The sequence below is a fragment of the Numenius arquata genome, chromosome 2 (assembly GCF_964106895.1).
Source record: "Numenius arquata chromosome 2, bNumArq3.hap1.1, whole genome shotgun sequence".
In the NCBI taxonomy this organism is placed as follows: domain Eukaryota; kingdom Metazoa; phylum Chordata; class Aves; order Charadriiformes; family Scolopacidae; genus Numenius; species Numenius arquata.
The window spans coordinates 83,399,782-83,414,496 of record NC_133577.1 but is presented as its reverse complement, the minus strand read 5'-3'; the positions used below and the strand labels follow the sequence as shown (position 1 = coordinate 83,414,496).

General features: G+C 39.8%; 1 protein-coding gene across 2 annotated transcripts in view; it reads right to left on the bottom strand.

The window, feature by feature from the left end:
- Window positions 1–2,547: 2,547 nt before the first annotated feature.
- Window positions 2,548–14,715, bottom strand: part of EEA1 (early endosome antigen 1) — a 70,939-nt gene continuing 58,771 nt past the window's right edge. For both annotated transcript variants that reach the window (XM_074168111.1, XM_074168112.1), the window contains 7 exons: window positions 10,901–11,086; window positions 10,325–10,456; window positions 8,303–8,488; window positions 7,753–7,991; window positions 6,126–6,246; window positions 5,684–5,782; window positions 2,548–4,623 (listed from right to left, as the gene is read on the bottom strand). In XM_074168111.1, coding sequence (XP_074024212.1) covers window positions 4,501–4,623; window positions 5,684–5,782; window positions 6,126–6,246; window positions 7,753–7,991; window positions 8,303–8,488; window positions 10,325–10,456; window positions 10,901–11,086 — 1,086 coding nt within the window. In that variant the 3' untranslated portion in view covers window positions 2,548–4,500. The remainder of the gene's footprint in view (window positions 4,624–5,683; window positions 5,783–6,125; window positions 6,247–7,752; window positions 7,992–8,302; window positions 8,489–10,324; window positions 10,457–10,900; window positions 11,087–14,715) is intronic.

Sequence of the window (14,715 nt, the reverse complement as noted above, 5' to 3'; positions counted from 1 at the left end):
CATAGTGCAAATGACAGTGTTGTTTCCTAGTCCTCCAAGAACATGAGAGTGGGAGGGGTGGTACTTGGAGGAGTAATTTATCAGTTTCAACATACTCAAACTATGGTATCATTCTTCTTGGCGTAGCTGATGTTCTGTTTGAACTTAAGCTCTAGCGGTTTTCTGTCTGCCACTGAGTACTGGTCGTAAATTTTTAAGTTTTGCAAAAAGCATTTGTTCCCACTTCGTGTTTAACTGACATTTTACAATCCAGAAAAGTACTTGAGCTTTCCAGGTCCCTTCTTTAGGAATGTCACTTATTTTACATCTAGCATGAGACTCAATTGTTCTTGTTAATGTAATACAAACACAGCAAGGTTACTTCATGCTTCTGCTCCCAAATCCCTTCTTGCTTCACTAAGAAAGCTTTTCCAGTGAGGATACTCAAACAATCCTAATCATCCCAAACCCAACAAAAATAGTTATTCATTGTTCTTGTCTACCTAGAGCTCTACATTCCATGGCAACTTGGTTACTTGACGCCTTCAAAAAACAGAGGAAAAAACCCACAGTATACCCTAGAGCTTCGGACTCTTGTGCCAGAGAGTGAAGCCAGCTGAAAAATGAGATCCCTCTAAACCTCTTGCCTCTGTTGGAAGCTGCAGCAGAAAATTCCTTTTGTCTCCTCATCTGCAGACAGCAGCTTCTCCTACTGTGACTCATTAATTTTATGCTCAACCTTTTTAAAGTTCAACCTTTGCAGAAAGGGGAAGATTACTGGAGGGAAGGAATACATGGGGAGAAGAAGTAACAGTGAAGCACAGCCAGCTAAGATCAAAAGCCTACCACTGACCCCTGCAACGCTACCTGCCTCCAGAGGGCTTGCAGGAAGGGACGCATGAAGTATGTATTGCTGACACGACGCTGGAGTAGCACAGTAGGATTTGGCATTTTGGAGGCAACAACACAAGGGATTGGGGCTCTTTGACTGGGAAGAGAGGTGGTCTCCAGGAAGCTCTCCCCACCCTTAACAACACTATCCTTTTTATACTTTTCCTGCCTCTGTAGCTTCTCTCAGCCCACATAGCAGCTGGTCTCTCATATTCTGCTCCCCAACAATTCTGAATGTGGCAGAGTGTCCTGCAGAGGGGATAGTTTCAGGAACAAACCCCACACTTCACTGTCCCATTCCTCATGCCATGGTAATGGCTAGTAATCAAAGGCAGCTTGAGGATCCAACACACCTAGTGGTTCGAGCGCTGGTTTTACCATTATTTCCACCTCTTGCTCTATAATGGCCTCTCCTCAGCGAATCAGAGCAATCTAGTTCTTGCTGGAGGCTACTAAAACACATCACTGTGTGTCCTGCGGTTCCAAGGCTCTAGTGTCTGCTGACATTTTATTAGTTTTTGCACTCTGTTCCTGTGTTTCCAGTCTGAAAAATCAGTGCACTAAACTATTTCGTCTGGAATCCTTTAACTCGGTGTGGTAAAGGTTACCAGGCTTTTTACTAGGCTTTTCTATTATTTATATTTTAAAGCAGCGCAACAAAAATCCCACATTCCTACCAAAACATGTCCATCAAACCAGCCAGACTCTGCAAGCCGATTTATAAATGCAAAGCTTTTCACCTTTCAGTTTCCCTTATTATGTATCTCATGGCTCATTTTACTGAGCTTGAGCGGAACTTCCAACCTGGCAGTGAGGCTGAGAGCATTATAGGGTCTATTATACCATCAACTTGTCAACAAATACAGACCAGCACTAAGAATCACAAGCACAAAAGAAGGAGCGTAAGATTTAGCAATGGAGTCATAAATTTACTCCAGTGAAAAGCTGTAGAAATCCTGACCTATTGCTGCAAACTCAAAGCTCAAGCATGAAAGCTTCTACCAAACCACCGTTCCTCCAGATTTTAACAATCCTTCTTTCTACAAATGTGAATTTGAAAAGCATTTCCATCTCCTTGAAAAGTTGGTCATATAAACTGGTCAGCAAAAAGCGACCTTCAGAAATCAAGCTGGTTTTGCCCCTGAAGCGGAGGAGCTCCAGACCAAGGTCTGATCTGCAGTCAACCAACCAACTTCCTTCAGCAGCCAGCTGAGGTGACTCTGCTCATCTTTACACTAAGGCATCCCGAAAGGCTGAAATAAGAACAATTAAGAACCCTAGTAGAGCTTCTACCACTTCCTCTTTACTGCAGAGCTTTCACACGTTCCTATTCAAAAACAAAATGCCTGAACACAAGTGAGTCTTTTAACCACTTTCCTAGCTCACCCTAAAAGATTTCCATCTTCTTCTGCCTCATGTATTTTGTCCTTGTGCAGTCCCAGGAAGCTTCTCTCTTCCCTCTTTCCACGTGGTCGTCCTTCACCCCAAGAGCAGCACGAGGCTCCCTGTGTTACACAGCAGGGCAGAGCGCATCTGGGCTGGGGCACAACTGTCACATCTTTACCTTTCCCACATTTCTGAAGTCACTCGTTGAAGAAAGAAAGGCTCGAAAGCAAACTCTTTGGATTCTCGCAGTAAATAAATCAGTCAAAAAAAATTCCCGGAGGCAGAGATTCTGGTTGTATTTTCTATTCAAAATATTCTTATGCCAAACAGCTAACACTGACAAGGCGAAACAGTGAGTCCAGAGCCCCTGTTCATACAGAACCGTTGCAGCAATTGTTTCTTTTGAGCAAGCACCTCTCAAGTTCGAGCCAGAAAAGCAGGTCAGTATTTCACACAAAGCACGGTTGTAACCCAAACCTTTTTACAGCGAGGAGAACCAGTTACACAATTCAGCTGGCTTTTAGGAAATAAGAATTTAGTTTTAAGAAAACTCCTTGAGGAAGACTCCTTGAGACTGCAAATGTAAAACTAGACGGGTAAGCTAAGAAGGGACATGAAACATACAGATCACTACTTCTGGAGAAGTGGCATTAAGAAGTTCTTTCACTTGAGAGTTCATCAGGACTAGACGTTTTTCATAAAAGAGACTCTTCTTCATTCCCACATACAGCTGTCAGTAGATAAAAGCAAACAAACCTGCGTAACGATGGCTAAGCTTCCATCATTGTGACAGATTTTCATTCCTTACCTCAGGAAGAAGTAGAGGAATTCAGGACACAGTCCTTTTCTCTGAACAGCTGGCAAAATTTTGTAAGATGCAGAAGGGCTCAGGGTGTGGGGAATTTATTAGGGTATTTAAGACAAAGGGTCCCTAGATATCAGAAGGCATAACCCCCACGCAGTAGAAATAACCTTAACAATTTTGAAATACCAGATACAAAGGGAGGAAAAGTCAGAAACAGGCAGCCAAGAACAAACAGGTGTAAATAAAATCACAACAAAAAAGAAATTTGGAGCCTATATGAACTCTACAAGAAACCTCTGTTGCAAGTACAGAAAAGAAAATGTGAACCCAGTAATGGGGGTCAGATGGAGCAATGGAAAACTGAGGTTTTTTAGGTGTAGCAGGACTTCAGCTTCTTCCACCAAAAGCTGAGGGAAGGGACAGAAGAAAAGGTCAGATAAACTGCAGCAGTCTCAAAAAAGACTTTTTCTTAGTAGGATACCTAGCATGGAAGGTCTGGATATCCCTTAGAACTACAAGGTCCTCTCAGGGTTTCCAGAGTACGAGCATGGGGAGAGAGGCACTACAGGCTACTACCAGTGTTGATTGTTTGCTTTTTAAAACCCACATATAAGGGTTTCTGGAACATTAAAATCCATCAACCGAATATGTAGAAGTGAAATCAATCAATACGGGATGGAATATTGTAATGTATCATGTAATATTCCTACAGCGCCAGCTAAACTTTGTCTCATCACTTGGTCACACATACTCTCTCTCAGACACACACACAAACTATGCAATACAGTATGTGTAAAGATGGTCCTGTAGCTGGGTAAGGACTCGGGTGCTGATACTACAACAAGTTGTAAGTGAGCAAATAAAACTGAGCTGGAGTCGACTCCAGCTGTTACCCTCACTGTGGAGTTTGAACTTTAGAGAGAAAAGTCCAAGAACCAGAGATAGAAAGAACAAAATCACAAGGGGTTATAAAGAACATCAGATATGCAATCAAATGCAACAATTAGTTATGCTTTTATGGCAACATTTGATACATAAAATCCTCACAAGTTTTTGCATCTTCCTTTTCCTTTGAAGGAAACAAGAATAAACTTCAATATCACATAAACGCTGTTTCTCTTGAACAAAAAAATAAAAGATAAAAAAATACATTGTTACTCCTCTGTTTAAACTTTATTTACAAATAACTGGGTATTTCTAAACTAGACATAGAAGCTCTTTCCAGGATAAATGGCAATAAGCTATGGATGATCTGAGCCCATGTCTCACAAAAAATACAATAGTTTTACTTGGTATCAATAAACATTTTAAAATATACTAAATTTTGCCAAGTGTTACAATCATTGTCCAAACTGAATAGTAGTCTGAGCGCTGAACGAAGTGCATCAACAGAAATTATAAGTTTAGTGTAACATTTCTTTGTCACTCACGATAGCCAGTTATCCTTGCAAGTCATTAAAGCAAGTATCACAGACTCGAACAGGCTTCTTAGAAGAAGGAGTTAAGGCATTCTTTGCTGAGCACTCGGCACAAAAGATATTTCCACACTGTCTACAGTGATGCTGTGAAAGAGCAGAAACATATACGCTGAATATCAATGACAGGGCATCAATCAGTAACAGAGATCACTATCACGTCAAGTCAACACTCATGTTTCAGAAGTTACCTTGAATTTTAAATAGTAGTTACATAGCACACAGAAAGGCATAGGAGTAAATCTTTCCTAAAGGGTATAGGAGTAAAATATTCAGAAGTGTTTCACTGAGTCGGGAGACTGTATCAGTTTTGGAAATGAACAGGTTGAAGTTCACCCTCCTTTTGAATTTCTCCTCTTGAACTTGTTCTGGTCACATAAAACATGTTATTCTTACATGTAACTACCTGTTTTCACATTGAGGAGTGAATGTGAAAGGATTCAGCAGCCTTTGTTCAAAGACTACCCAAAGAACATCACTGAAATAAAGCAGGACAGGGAGAGCCACCTAAGACCAAGCCAGGAAGCACTGCAAAACGAACCTCATGAATATCCCTCATCTACTTCATTGCCCAGTCACTTGTTGGAGGGACGGTCATCTCTGGATGAAGGGCAGACCCAGCCAACTGAGGATGCTAACATCTTAGCTGACCATAGCTCTTTTTACAAAGAAGTTCTGACTACAGACCTAAAACACATCCAGCTGTTTTCTTCTGTTTCATGCCTGGTTAGTATTTAGAAATAAAGAGTCACAAACCACCAGATCATGTTGATGCCTCAGATTCTCACAAAGATCTAATTTCAAAAAATGTACATTCCTTTTATACCTGTAAATCCAGTTCAGACCAGTTATAAATAAGTTTACTGTAAATACCCCCACAACAGTGTAATTCTGCTTGCTTGCTTAGGGGATTGAACTATTTTAACACTGTTTGTAAACTGATGTTGTTAAAATGGCAAAAGAATCATGAATATAGTAAGTCCCACGATTTTTAATACTTAAGGCATTGCAGGCAATGACTGTATTCTGAGATGTCCTGAGTATCACAGCACTACTAAGGCCATTTTCTGAAGTTTGTATCCCATCTAAGAGTTTGAAAACAACAGAAAAAGAAAATCCCCACAGACACACAGTAAAACACACCTACCCTTCTCACTGTCACTGAAAAGCCTTTTCCACAGGCCATACAATTCTGTACGTCATTGTCTTCTGCCCATTTCCTGTTGAGAGCTTGGGTTTGTTTGATCTATATAGAAGATATAAAAAAGCAGGGTTTTTTCTTTAAATGCATGTCTAGTTCCTACTAATTTCCTCCATTTTCAGTGCACACGCTACCCAGTGGGGTATAAAAGCACCAGTTCTGCCATGAAACTGAGAGCTTATATTTGTTCAGAGAGAAAATCTTCCAAGTTTCAAAAACTATGAGCAAATTTAAGAACCCACAGACAGCAATATGGCTCTGATACACCACACTGTAACATCTTTACCACTCTGGATTGGTAGTAACCCACCGCCAACCTGACACAAACTTGAAATAAGTTTCCCACACAGAGAATCAACAGGTTTAGATGCTTCAAATCAAATTGTACCTGTAATGACTGGTTTTCTCGGCCAAGTTCCTGCATTGCAGCAGTAGTGTTGTCCAGCTTTTTCTTCATTTCTACAAGTTTGGCTTGAAGCTTTTCAATTTCTCCCTCACTTTTTATACACCTGAGGCAAAATAGTAAGTAGTCAGCTCAAAGCATATAAGGCAATGTAAACTGCCCCCTTTGGGCGGGCTCTCATGACTGAGAAGTTACTCTCATAAAATCCAGCCAAAAATATCCTTGCTGTGAAGAGTTCTTGGCTGCCTTGACTGGAAAAATGTTCTGTTGTAACAATCAGTTTATCTGGCATTGCCTCCAAATATTTGGAGTTACTCCCAAAACCAGGGACAGTACTGAATGCAGCCCATCAATAGCAAGCCCCGATAAGTAGTACCCCTGTGGAACAGGACACTCTCACAAACCAGCTGCAGCAGATCAGGTCAGACAATGGAGCAGAAAAGAACCCTTTTTCTTTTAGCAAGGCCACCTCCCATCAGCTGAAGTTTAGTTAACTGTTGAAAGCTAAATTTCAAAGGGTGGGTTTCTGCCAAGCTGTAAACAGCTACTGGATGAGTTCAGCACAGTATGGCAAGGGATTGCCAAAGAAAGAGGATCTCCCTTAAACTGAGCCCATCCTTTCCCGAGGTCTTCTGCTCAACAACCAAATCAGCAAGCTTGACAGTATCAAATAAAGTTTTCCACTCTGCCTTCACCAAACATGTTAGGATATAAGGACAAAGAAAGCCTCCTGTCTCACATGTGTTTTTTCTACCCTTGTAATCGCTGCTTTCAGGTAACTCCTGCTGCCTTGCATGCCTCCTGCTGCCTGAAGGAAAGATTTACTAAGACTAAGTAAGGGTCTAACACTACTAAACTAAACACTACTAAAACACTACTAAACTAAACTACACTAACACTACTAAACTAAGATTTAAATATATTGTAGAGACAACAGCAGAACTGGAGAAAAGAAGACTGTAGGTTTTCAGGAGGAACAAAATGCCTCCTGTGTGAACCTCAGCCTATCTAATCCAATTACAAATTCAATCTCCTAACAATGAGCAGTGGGCATACCAAGAAGTCCCTAAGCAAATGCTATGTTATTGGAGGCACTAAGGAGTCTCTTCCAGGCTTGTGGATGACTAGTGCATCCACTCTGATTGAGTCAAGGCAGGGGAGCCTCAGAGTGATGGAGAAGGATAGTTAGATAAGAGAAGCTCTCTCTGCCAGGCCTTGCAAGGTTCACACAACAGATGAGATGAGCAGCCACAACCTACACACCTTAAAGTTCAGAGGAGCCCAATGGATTTAGAAGGCTTTTACAGATGGGCATAAATCTTCAAGCACAAGCATAGAGCTGTGGCTTCAGTGGTGAGGTCCTGATAAGCCTGCCTGATTTTCTACAAAATGGTCACCCTGTGCACAGTTTGTTCTCAACACCCCTTGCTGTGCTTTGGCAGGCAAAACAGAAGGTGGCACTTTGGAAACTGCACTCACATACCAGGCACTAGGAACAAACAGGGATTTAATAAAGCATGACAGAGAATCCTGAATCAAATGAAACAAGTTTTCAGCATGAGCCTATCCGTTTCCCAGACTTCACTTCCACATTGTCATGACCACAGCTTACCTCTCCAGCAATGCTCTTCTCTCATCCTGATTATTCTGCACTGTTGCTTCCAAGACGGCAATGTCCCCACGTAAATCATCCGTCTGCTTCTCCAGCTCACTCACTCGCCTCTGACTGCTTTGCCACTCTTTCTTCATGGTAGCCAGGTTTTCATTCAGAGCTGTGACCTGCATGGTGAGCTTGGTCTCCTTTTCCTCATGCTTCCGGTTTTCTTCTTCTTTCTCTTTTTTCTCTGTGTGCTAAGCAAACAACGGAACAATGAAAAACAACCTTCCAAGTATTCTTTCCCTATTCCCTACCTTTAACTGAGGCAAAGAATCTTACTGTACTAGTAAGATTCTACTGCTTTTAATCAACAACCTCTATTAGACAAGGCTGTCAAACCACTGAATTTTCCTACACCGTTAAACGCCTCAAAGATTTCTGACTTTGTCATTTAAAAATTAATGTAATGTGAACCCGAAGTCAACTCTTTGCTTCCTCCCTGTCTCTGAAAAAATCCAAAGGCGTGTTCACAAAACAACAGCCTTATACTCTCTACCATACTAACCAGTTTAGCTTCAATTTCAGCACATTCTTTCTTCAGCTCCTCTTCTCTCTTTTTCAGCTGATCTTTGACAGCTTGATGGTTTTTCTTCTCCTGTTCCAGAGCTGAGTTTATCTTATCTATTTTGCCCTGCAGCTCTAATTTCTGTTGAATCAACAGCTGTTTTGCGTCCTTGAGATTTGCCACCTCCTGTTAGGATACAGAGCTCAACGTTAAAGTAGCTACATTGAAAGCATAAATGATTTAAATTCAAAACCACTGTAATTCTTTCTAAGGAGAGGATAGCAATAATTTTTACTTTTATCACTGGAAGAAAGTATGATTTTACAGCACAAAGTATCAGTGATTTTCACGATCAAAGATTTTAAACTTATATTATGAACAACATTCTATTTTTAAAATAAATTTAATGTATGTTTCTAGTAAAGTAGTGGAAGCTCTGTTGGATTATTTTCTACAGTTCTTTGAAAAGGTAGGTCCATTGCCATTTTCTAGAGTCTGTGTTAAAATTTACTTCACGCTCTTCTCTGGTTGCAATACTGAGGTTAAAAGCATCATGATGACAATGTAAAAACCAAACATTGATGGAAGAAAGCTTGTTTCTATTAGTCCTAAATGTATAAGTAATTACCCTACGTTTTAAGCAAGTAGGATGATAGATTTGGTTTTAAATATTAGTTTTACTTGTTCTTCTGTAATAAAACATAAAAAATCCTTTAGTAGAACAGTTAGTTAAATTTAAATAATCATTTTCCTTAAAATTACATAGCCAAGCATGCGGGTCCTAAGACTAATAGCGGTTGTCAGTTTTCAGTAAATCAAAATTCACCTCACAAATTAAAACCAAACCAAAGACACCAAGAGAACATATACTGAGGACAGGGGGGTTCCCTGCAGATGCATACCTACCCATTCCATGGTAGGAGATGGGAAACAGAGTATAAGCCTTTAGGAGACAATTTCTGGTTTAGTCTGATTGCTTGTAGGGAGATTGAGAGTTAAATATTAAGCTGCCATTGGTGTGCACACATTTTATATACATCTTTATAAAGTTTCTTCTTTAGAACAGAGATTTTAGGAATGACAAGAATTATAATAACGTTTCCCCAAAATCCAAGAAAGTACCAGGCATAGATTGCTTGACAGAAACAAAGTACAGACTTCTATCTAAAAATGAGAGCATTTTCTAGACACTGGAGAACAAAAGAACATCTGAAACTCGTAAGATATCACATTATTTTCTTTTTATTAGCATATAGGGACTGTACCTTCATTTATAATTGTGCAGCAACTTAAACCCTATGTGCTTAACAGATGCAAATATAACTACTAATAGTAGAATATGGAAAACACAAACTATGGCCCTTTAGGAATGTTTGTTTCTACAGAGACTAAAAAATGAAGTACATCGAATGCGGAGAGAAATAATTTTACTAAAGAGTAAAAAATATTTCATTAAAGCCCCCAAACTTTTACTCTTTAGAGAGCTCATTTGATTGTTATGGTTTTGGAAGACAGTTAGTCTTTTATGAGACTCCTGACATTGTTTCTTTCCCGACTGTGACTTTTTAAGACATTTTAAGAAACCACAGCACATCAAGGGAGTTTCAACTCTACCCTGCATCCTTGAGAAGTACCAGATGTGCCTAGAATATCTGGGAAACTTCACATTCATGAGACTTTTGGACATTTTTTCTGCACTTCAGAATAGTCAAGCAAGGGTATGCACAGTGAATCTACAATGGAACAGAAGAAAAGCCTGGACATACAACCCATCCTGAACCTAAGACAAGTTACGTGGTCCACCTGGCCAAGAACACTGGGCACTGGTGCTCCAGGGTTATCACTACCAAGTCAGCATTGCTCAGGAACCTCAACAAAATCTGTGCTTTGATTCCCTTACCTGTAATACTGATATTTACAGCAACCATCTTTGCAAAGCCATTCCAGATAACATCTACTGAGTAGGCACATATTTCTTATCAGATAACCAACCACATGAAGACTCTGTTTGTCTCAATATACCTTCTCAAACTCTTGCTTGCAGGCTCTAAGCTCTTCACCCAGCTTGGCACTTTCTTTTTCAAGTCTACTCCTTATTTCCTGGAGCTCTGTTGTTTTACATTTTTCATTAGCCAAGTCTTTTTCTTTCAAAATCTTGAAGAGAAATAAAAAGTGCTAGAAAAGTTACTTCTTCCAAGTTCACAAAATAAAAACAACCAACCAAATAAAAACCATCCAGGGTCCAAAACCTGCTTGGAGGCTTTGTAATTAAGGGGAAACAACTGCCACGGAGTTCTATTCACCGTTCGTAGTGCAAACAATTAGCAGCATGTTTGCAGTTTTAGATCTAAAACTAATAACAATTAGTTTCCACCTGTCTAGCCACTTGGAACAAACTGACAGCCTATTTTGAACCAAATTCATTTCAATTGTCTGTTAAAAGTCTTTGCACCGCAGGTTCAGTAAAACTGCCATTGCTATGCACTACAACAGAGCTATGCCCTCAAAATACCCCTTGTTTAGAGACATAACAGAAATTAGTAACAGGTGCCAGCGTGGGATGGATGCAGGAAGATTTCAGAAGACAGAGGCACTTACCCTGTCATTCTGAAGATCCTGCAACATTTTGGTCTTCTCAGCCAGCTGCTGCTCCTTCTTTGATGCATCCTGCTCCAGTGTAGACTTGGCTTTCTTCAGTTCCTGAATCTGCTGATTATTGCTAGCAATTCGATTTCTGCTGGAAACTAATTCTTCTTGAGCTAGAGCAAGTTTCTCTTCTGTGGACTAATTACAAAGAGAGTTCTGCATATTATCTGTCAGTATAAGAGTTTCAGATACTCAATAGTCACTTAAACATTTTCCACATGGAAAAATCATTATCCAGCATGCAACCTTTTGCTTCAAATGTTGAGAAAGCATAGTTACAGAAACTTCTAGGTTATGAGGTTACCTTAAGTAAAAAGAAACTACCCCATTACCATTTCCAGCAGCAATACTTTACTGTACATATTCCAGTTTGCATCCTTCCACAGAGAAACGGTGAAAACATACAAAAGGGCAGAGAACAAAAGTTTGACTGATGAAAAGAGAATGAACTTGAATTTGCTCACACATATTTATTTTATTCTTGGGGCAAATCAGCTGTTCTATAACTCTAGACAGCTGTTACTGAAGAGGCAGTGAAGCTATCCTGTGAAGATTTCAAAAGTCATTCAATAGTATTTTTTACCAGTGAGTTAATGAAGCTAGTGCTAGGGTGACTGTAAAATTTCTGAAAATCTGAAGTGAAAGGTACAACCTAAAAATACTAATATCGGGACAAAACGTTTCACAGTCTCAGCTGCATCAGCATTTGTCCTGGTTTGAGGTAAAACAGAACTAATTTTCTGTTCAGTAATTTTACCTTTTTAGCTGGGCCTCTACTAACCAACTAAACTCTGAAATTAACGGCATATTGTTCAGAAACTGCTCGCTCTCATAGTGATAAGACCTGATAATACCAAGGAAAGGTATGCAGAGAGGCCCTTGCTTATACTTATTGCTATAACAACCAAGGTCAGGTAAATTTGTTATTTGCCCCATCGGAGGGTCGAAAGCAGAAAAGTGTAGAGGGGTCACACCTGTAGGGAGGAGCGGACAGGACAGGTGACCCAAAACTGACCAACAGGGTATTCCATCCCATCTGCATCATGCTCAGTATAAAAGCTGAGGGATCAAAGGGTCATCTCTCTTCCTTCAATGGCCGACATCAGAGAAGGACCCTGTCTGTTCATCTGCCTTTGATCCCGATCCGAGCAATCCTGACTCCAGATCCGGAATCCAGCTCCTGTCCATCACCGAGTCCAGCCTGGGACTTTCCCCTGTGCCTGCTGGTGACGTGATCATCACCCTGGGAGCTTGATACGGTTTTGTATATACTGTATATTTTTTTTTTTCCTTTTTTTCTTTTTTTAAATTATTTATTATTTCATTATTTATTAATATTTTCATTAAAGTAGTTTAGTTTTTTCTAAACTCATAAATCTCTTTTATCTCTTCCTCTCCTCTCTTTTCCTTGGGGGGGGGGGGAGGGGCCATCTGTCGCTCTGATTGGTTAATCTGGTCAAAACCACGACAGCATTTTAACCACAAAATTTAAACTTCCATTCAAAATCTACTACAGATTATATTTTAATTTCCCTCTGCCTCTCCCCATTACCTAGAAAAATAACTTGGACTATCTCTCTACAACAGGTCGCAAAAGCCCAGGAAGCAATGTGAAACTTGCACCCAGGGCTCATTCTGTTTGCTCACAGTGAAGTCAAACTTCAGGGATCTTCTTGAGTTAGTATTCTGGACATTTTTTTTAAAGCCTTCGGCTTAGGCAAGGACTAGTTCCATTTAGAAGCATGTTCTTTCACAAAGAACCAATGAGAAAGAAGAATACCAAGTTCATACTCCACTCCTCCAAAATACTGGTATTTTATGAAAATTTTTGATGCTAAGATACAGAATGTGAGGTGAGGAGATTTGTTATTAGTAATAAATTTATTACCTTCAGTGCATCAGTAAGGATTTAAATTCTTCCAAGACAAATTAAATTCTTTTTGAAGCTCTTACTTATATCCTAATCAAACTTTTTGTTGAAGGTCAGTGATTTTAAAAGGAATAATAAGCACAACTTTGACTTCACTTAATTATTCATATGCGTTAGCCACTCCCATGTTGATTTAAAAACAAATTGATTTCTGATGCCTCCTAACCCTCCCTTGTAATGTCTAAAGTATTTTGCCTGTAGAGTCAGACTTAGTTTGAAACATCAATGATGGAATGCCGCTGATTCGACAGCACTTTCAACAACCCCAGTGGCTCTTAAAAAGCTCACACTGAGTTTTAAAATTAATTTGTAAACAAATTATTTTATTTCCTTTCTGAGCTATTAGAGTTTACTGCTTAACACTTCACAAGATGTTAACTCAGAAGCTTTTTTAAGCAAAACAGGAGGTGCTTTTGCAATTTCAAGCTTTCAGCAGGGTGGGTCTTTCAGAAAGCAAAATTATCCCTCTCTGCTCCACTGGGGGCAGTGGAGTACCATATATTTCCTAACAATGAGAAAGGATGGGAAGTGTAGCATCATCATGTAACATCTTCCCAGGAAAAACCAATAGTCTCTGCAGTCTTAGAAAGAAACATAATGAAGCCACAGCTTTTATCCATTTTTTTTTCCAGTAAAAGAAATGTGGTTACATCCAATTTGTTAGCACAGAATGATGAAATTTGATGAAGTGAATAGTGACACCCAAATTAAAAACCTCACACAGGGAATATTCCTCTCTCAACAGCCTCCCCCTCCCTCAAGGTTTCTACACTGGACAGGTTATCTCATTGTGTCTATACCTAGGCTAAGATGATGCAAATGCTCTTATAAGGGGAGACAGTATTCAGCTTACTCTGCAGTGTATTACATACAAACATTATTATCATTATTCTTATGTATTGTATTATCATTCAATAGTTTGTCATATAAAAGACCTGGAATTTTGCATACAATTTAGCATACTATCACAAAGGTGCCTCTTAATTGTGCTGTGATTAATCATGATGTTACCTACCCTAACTGGGAAACCATTCAATATCATTATAACAGTAAATCAACCTTCTATCTATTTATGCTTTTCTTTCTGCTTTGCTCAGAAGTGCCTCACAGCATCCTTTGGGAATGAGCAGAAATCTTATGATACATGGTTAAACATTCCAGTTATTATCCTCTTGCTCCTGGCCCAGTCTCCACTGAGACTGTTAAGGAGCTCACATCTTTAACGCAAAATCACCTCTCAAAACATCCAATGCCATTTACCTTATTTAATTACCATTCAGCTTTGCCATTGCTCCCAGAATATGACAGGTGTTCTCTCAGCAAGAAACCCTCAGTTACATGATAGCTCTTTAGGATGACAGGCAAAATTGAATGCAAGGAAAAGGTACAGAATGGAAGATGCCAATCTGTATTTACTTTTGTAGGCACATCCTACCTACAGATGGTAGGATGATGGTATAGAGTTTAAATAAATAAATAAGAAGATACCACAGTCTGATTCACTACAACTTGGGCTGTTGCAGTGCAAATAATAGTGCCAACAGCAGAAGTGGTCCTAGCTGCGTGGTAAGACCTGGATTCATTCCACCCAAGTAAGATGCACAAACGAGCAGTTTATTCAGTGTGCTCCCTGATCCCAGTCCACAAGGAGAGACACGAAATTATTCACAGATGCTAACCTCATCTCTCTTCGCTTCCTAAGAAGAAGGGTTAGGCAGACTGTAGGCAGCTAGGCTCCTGCCTTACAGACCTGAGGTTTGGCATCATGAATATTGTCCCAGAACGTTGACTGAAGATACACTGACAGTGATGCCAATATTGGAGGCAAGAAACATTC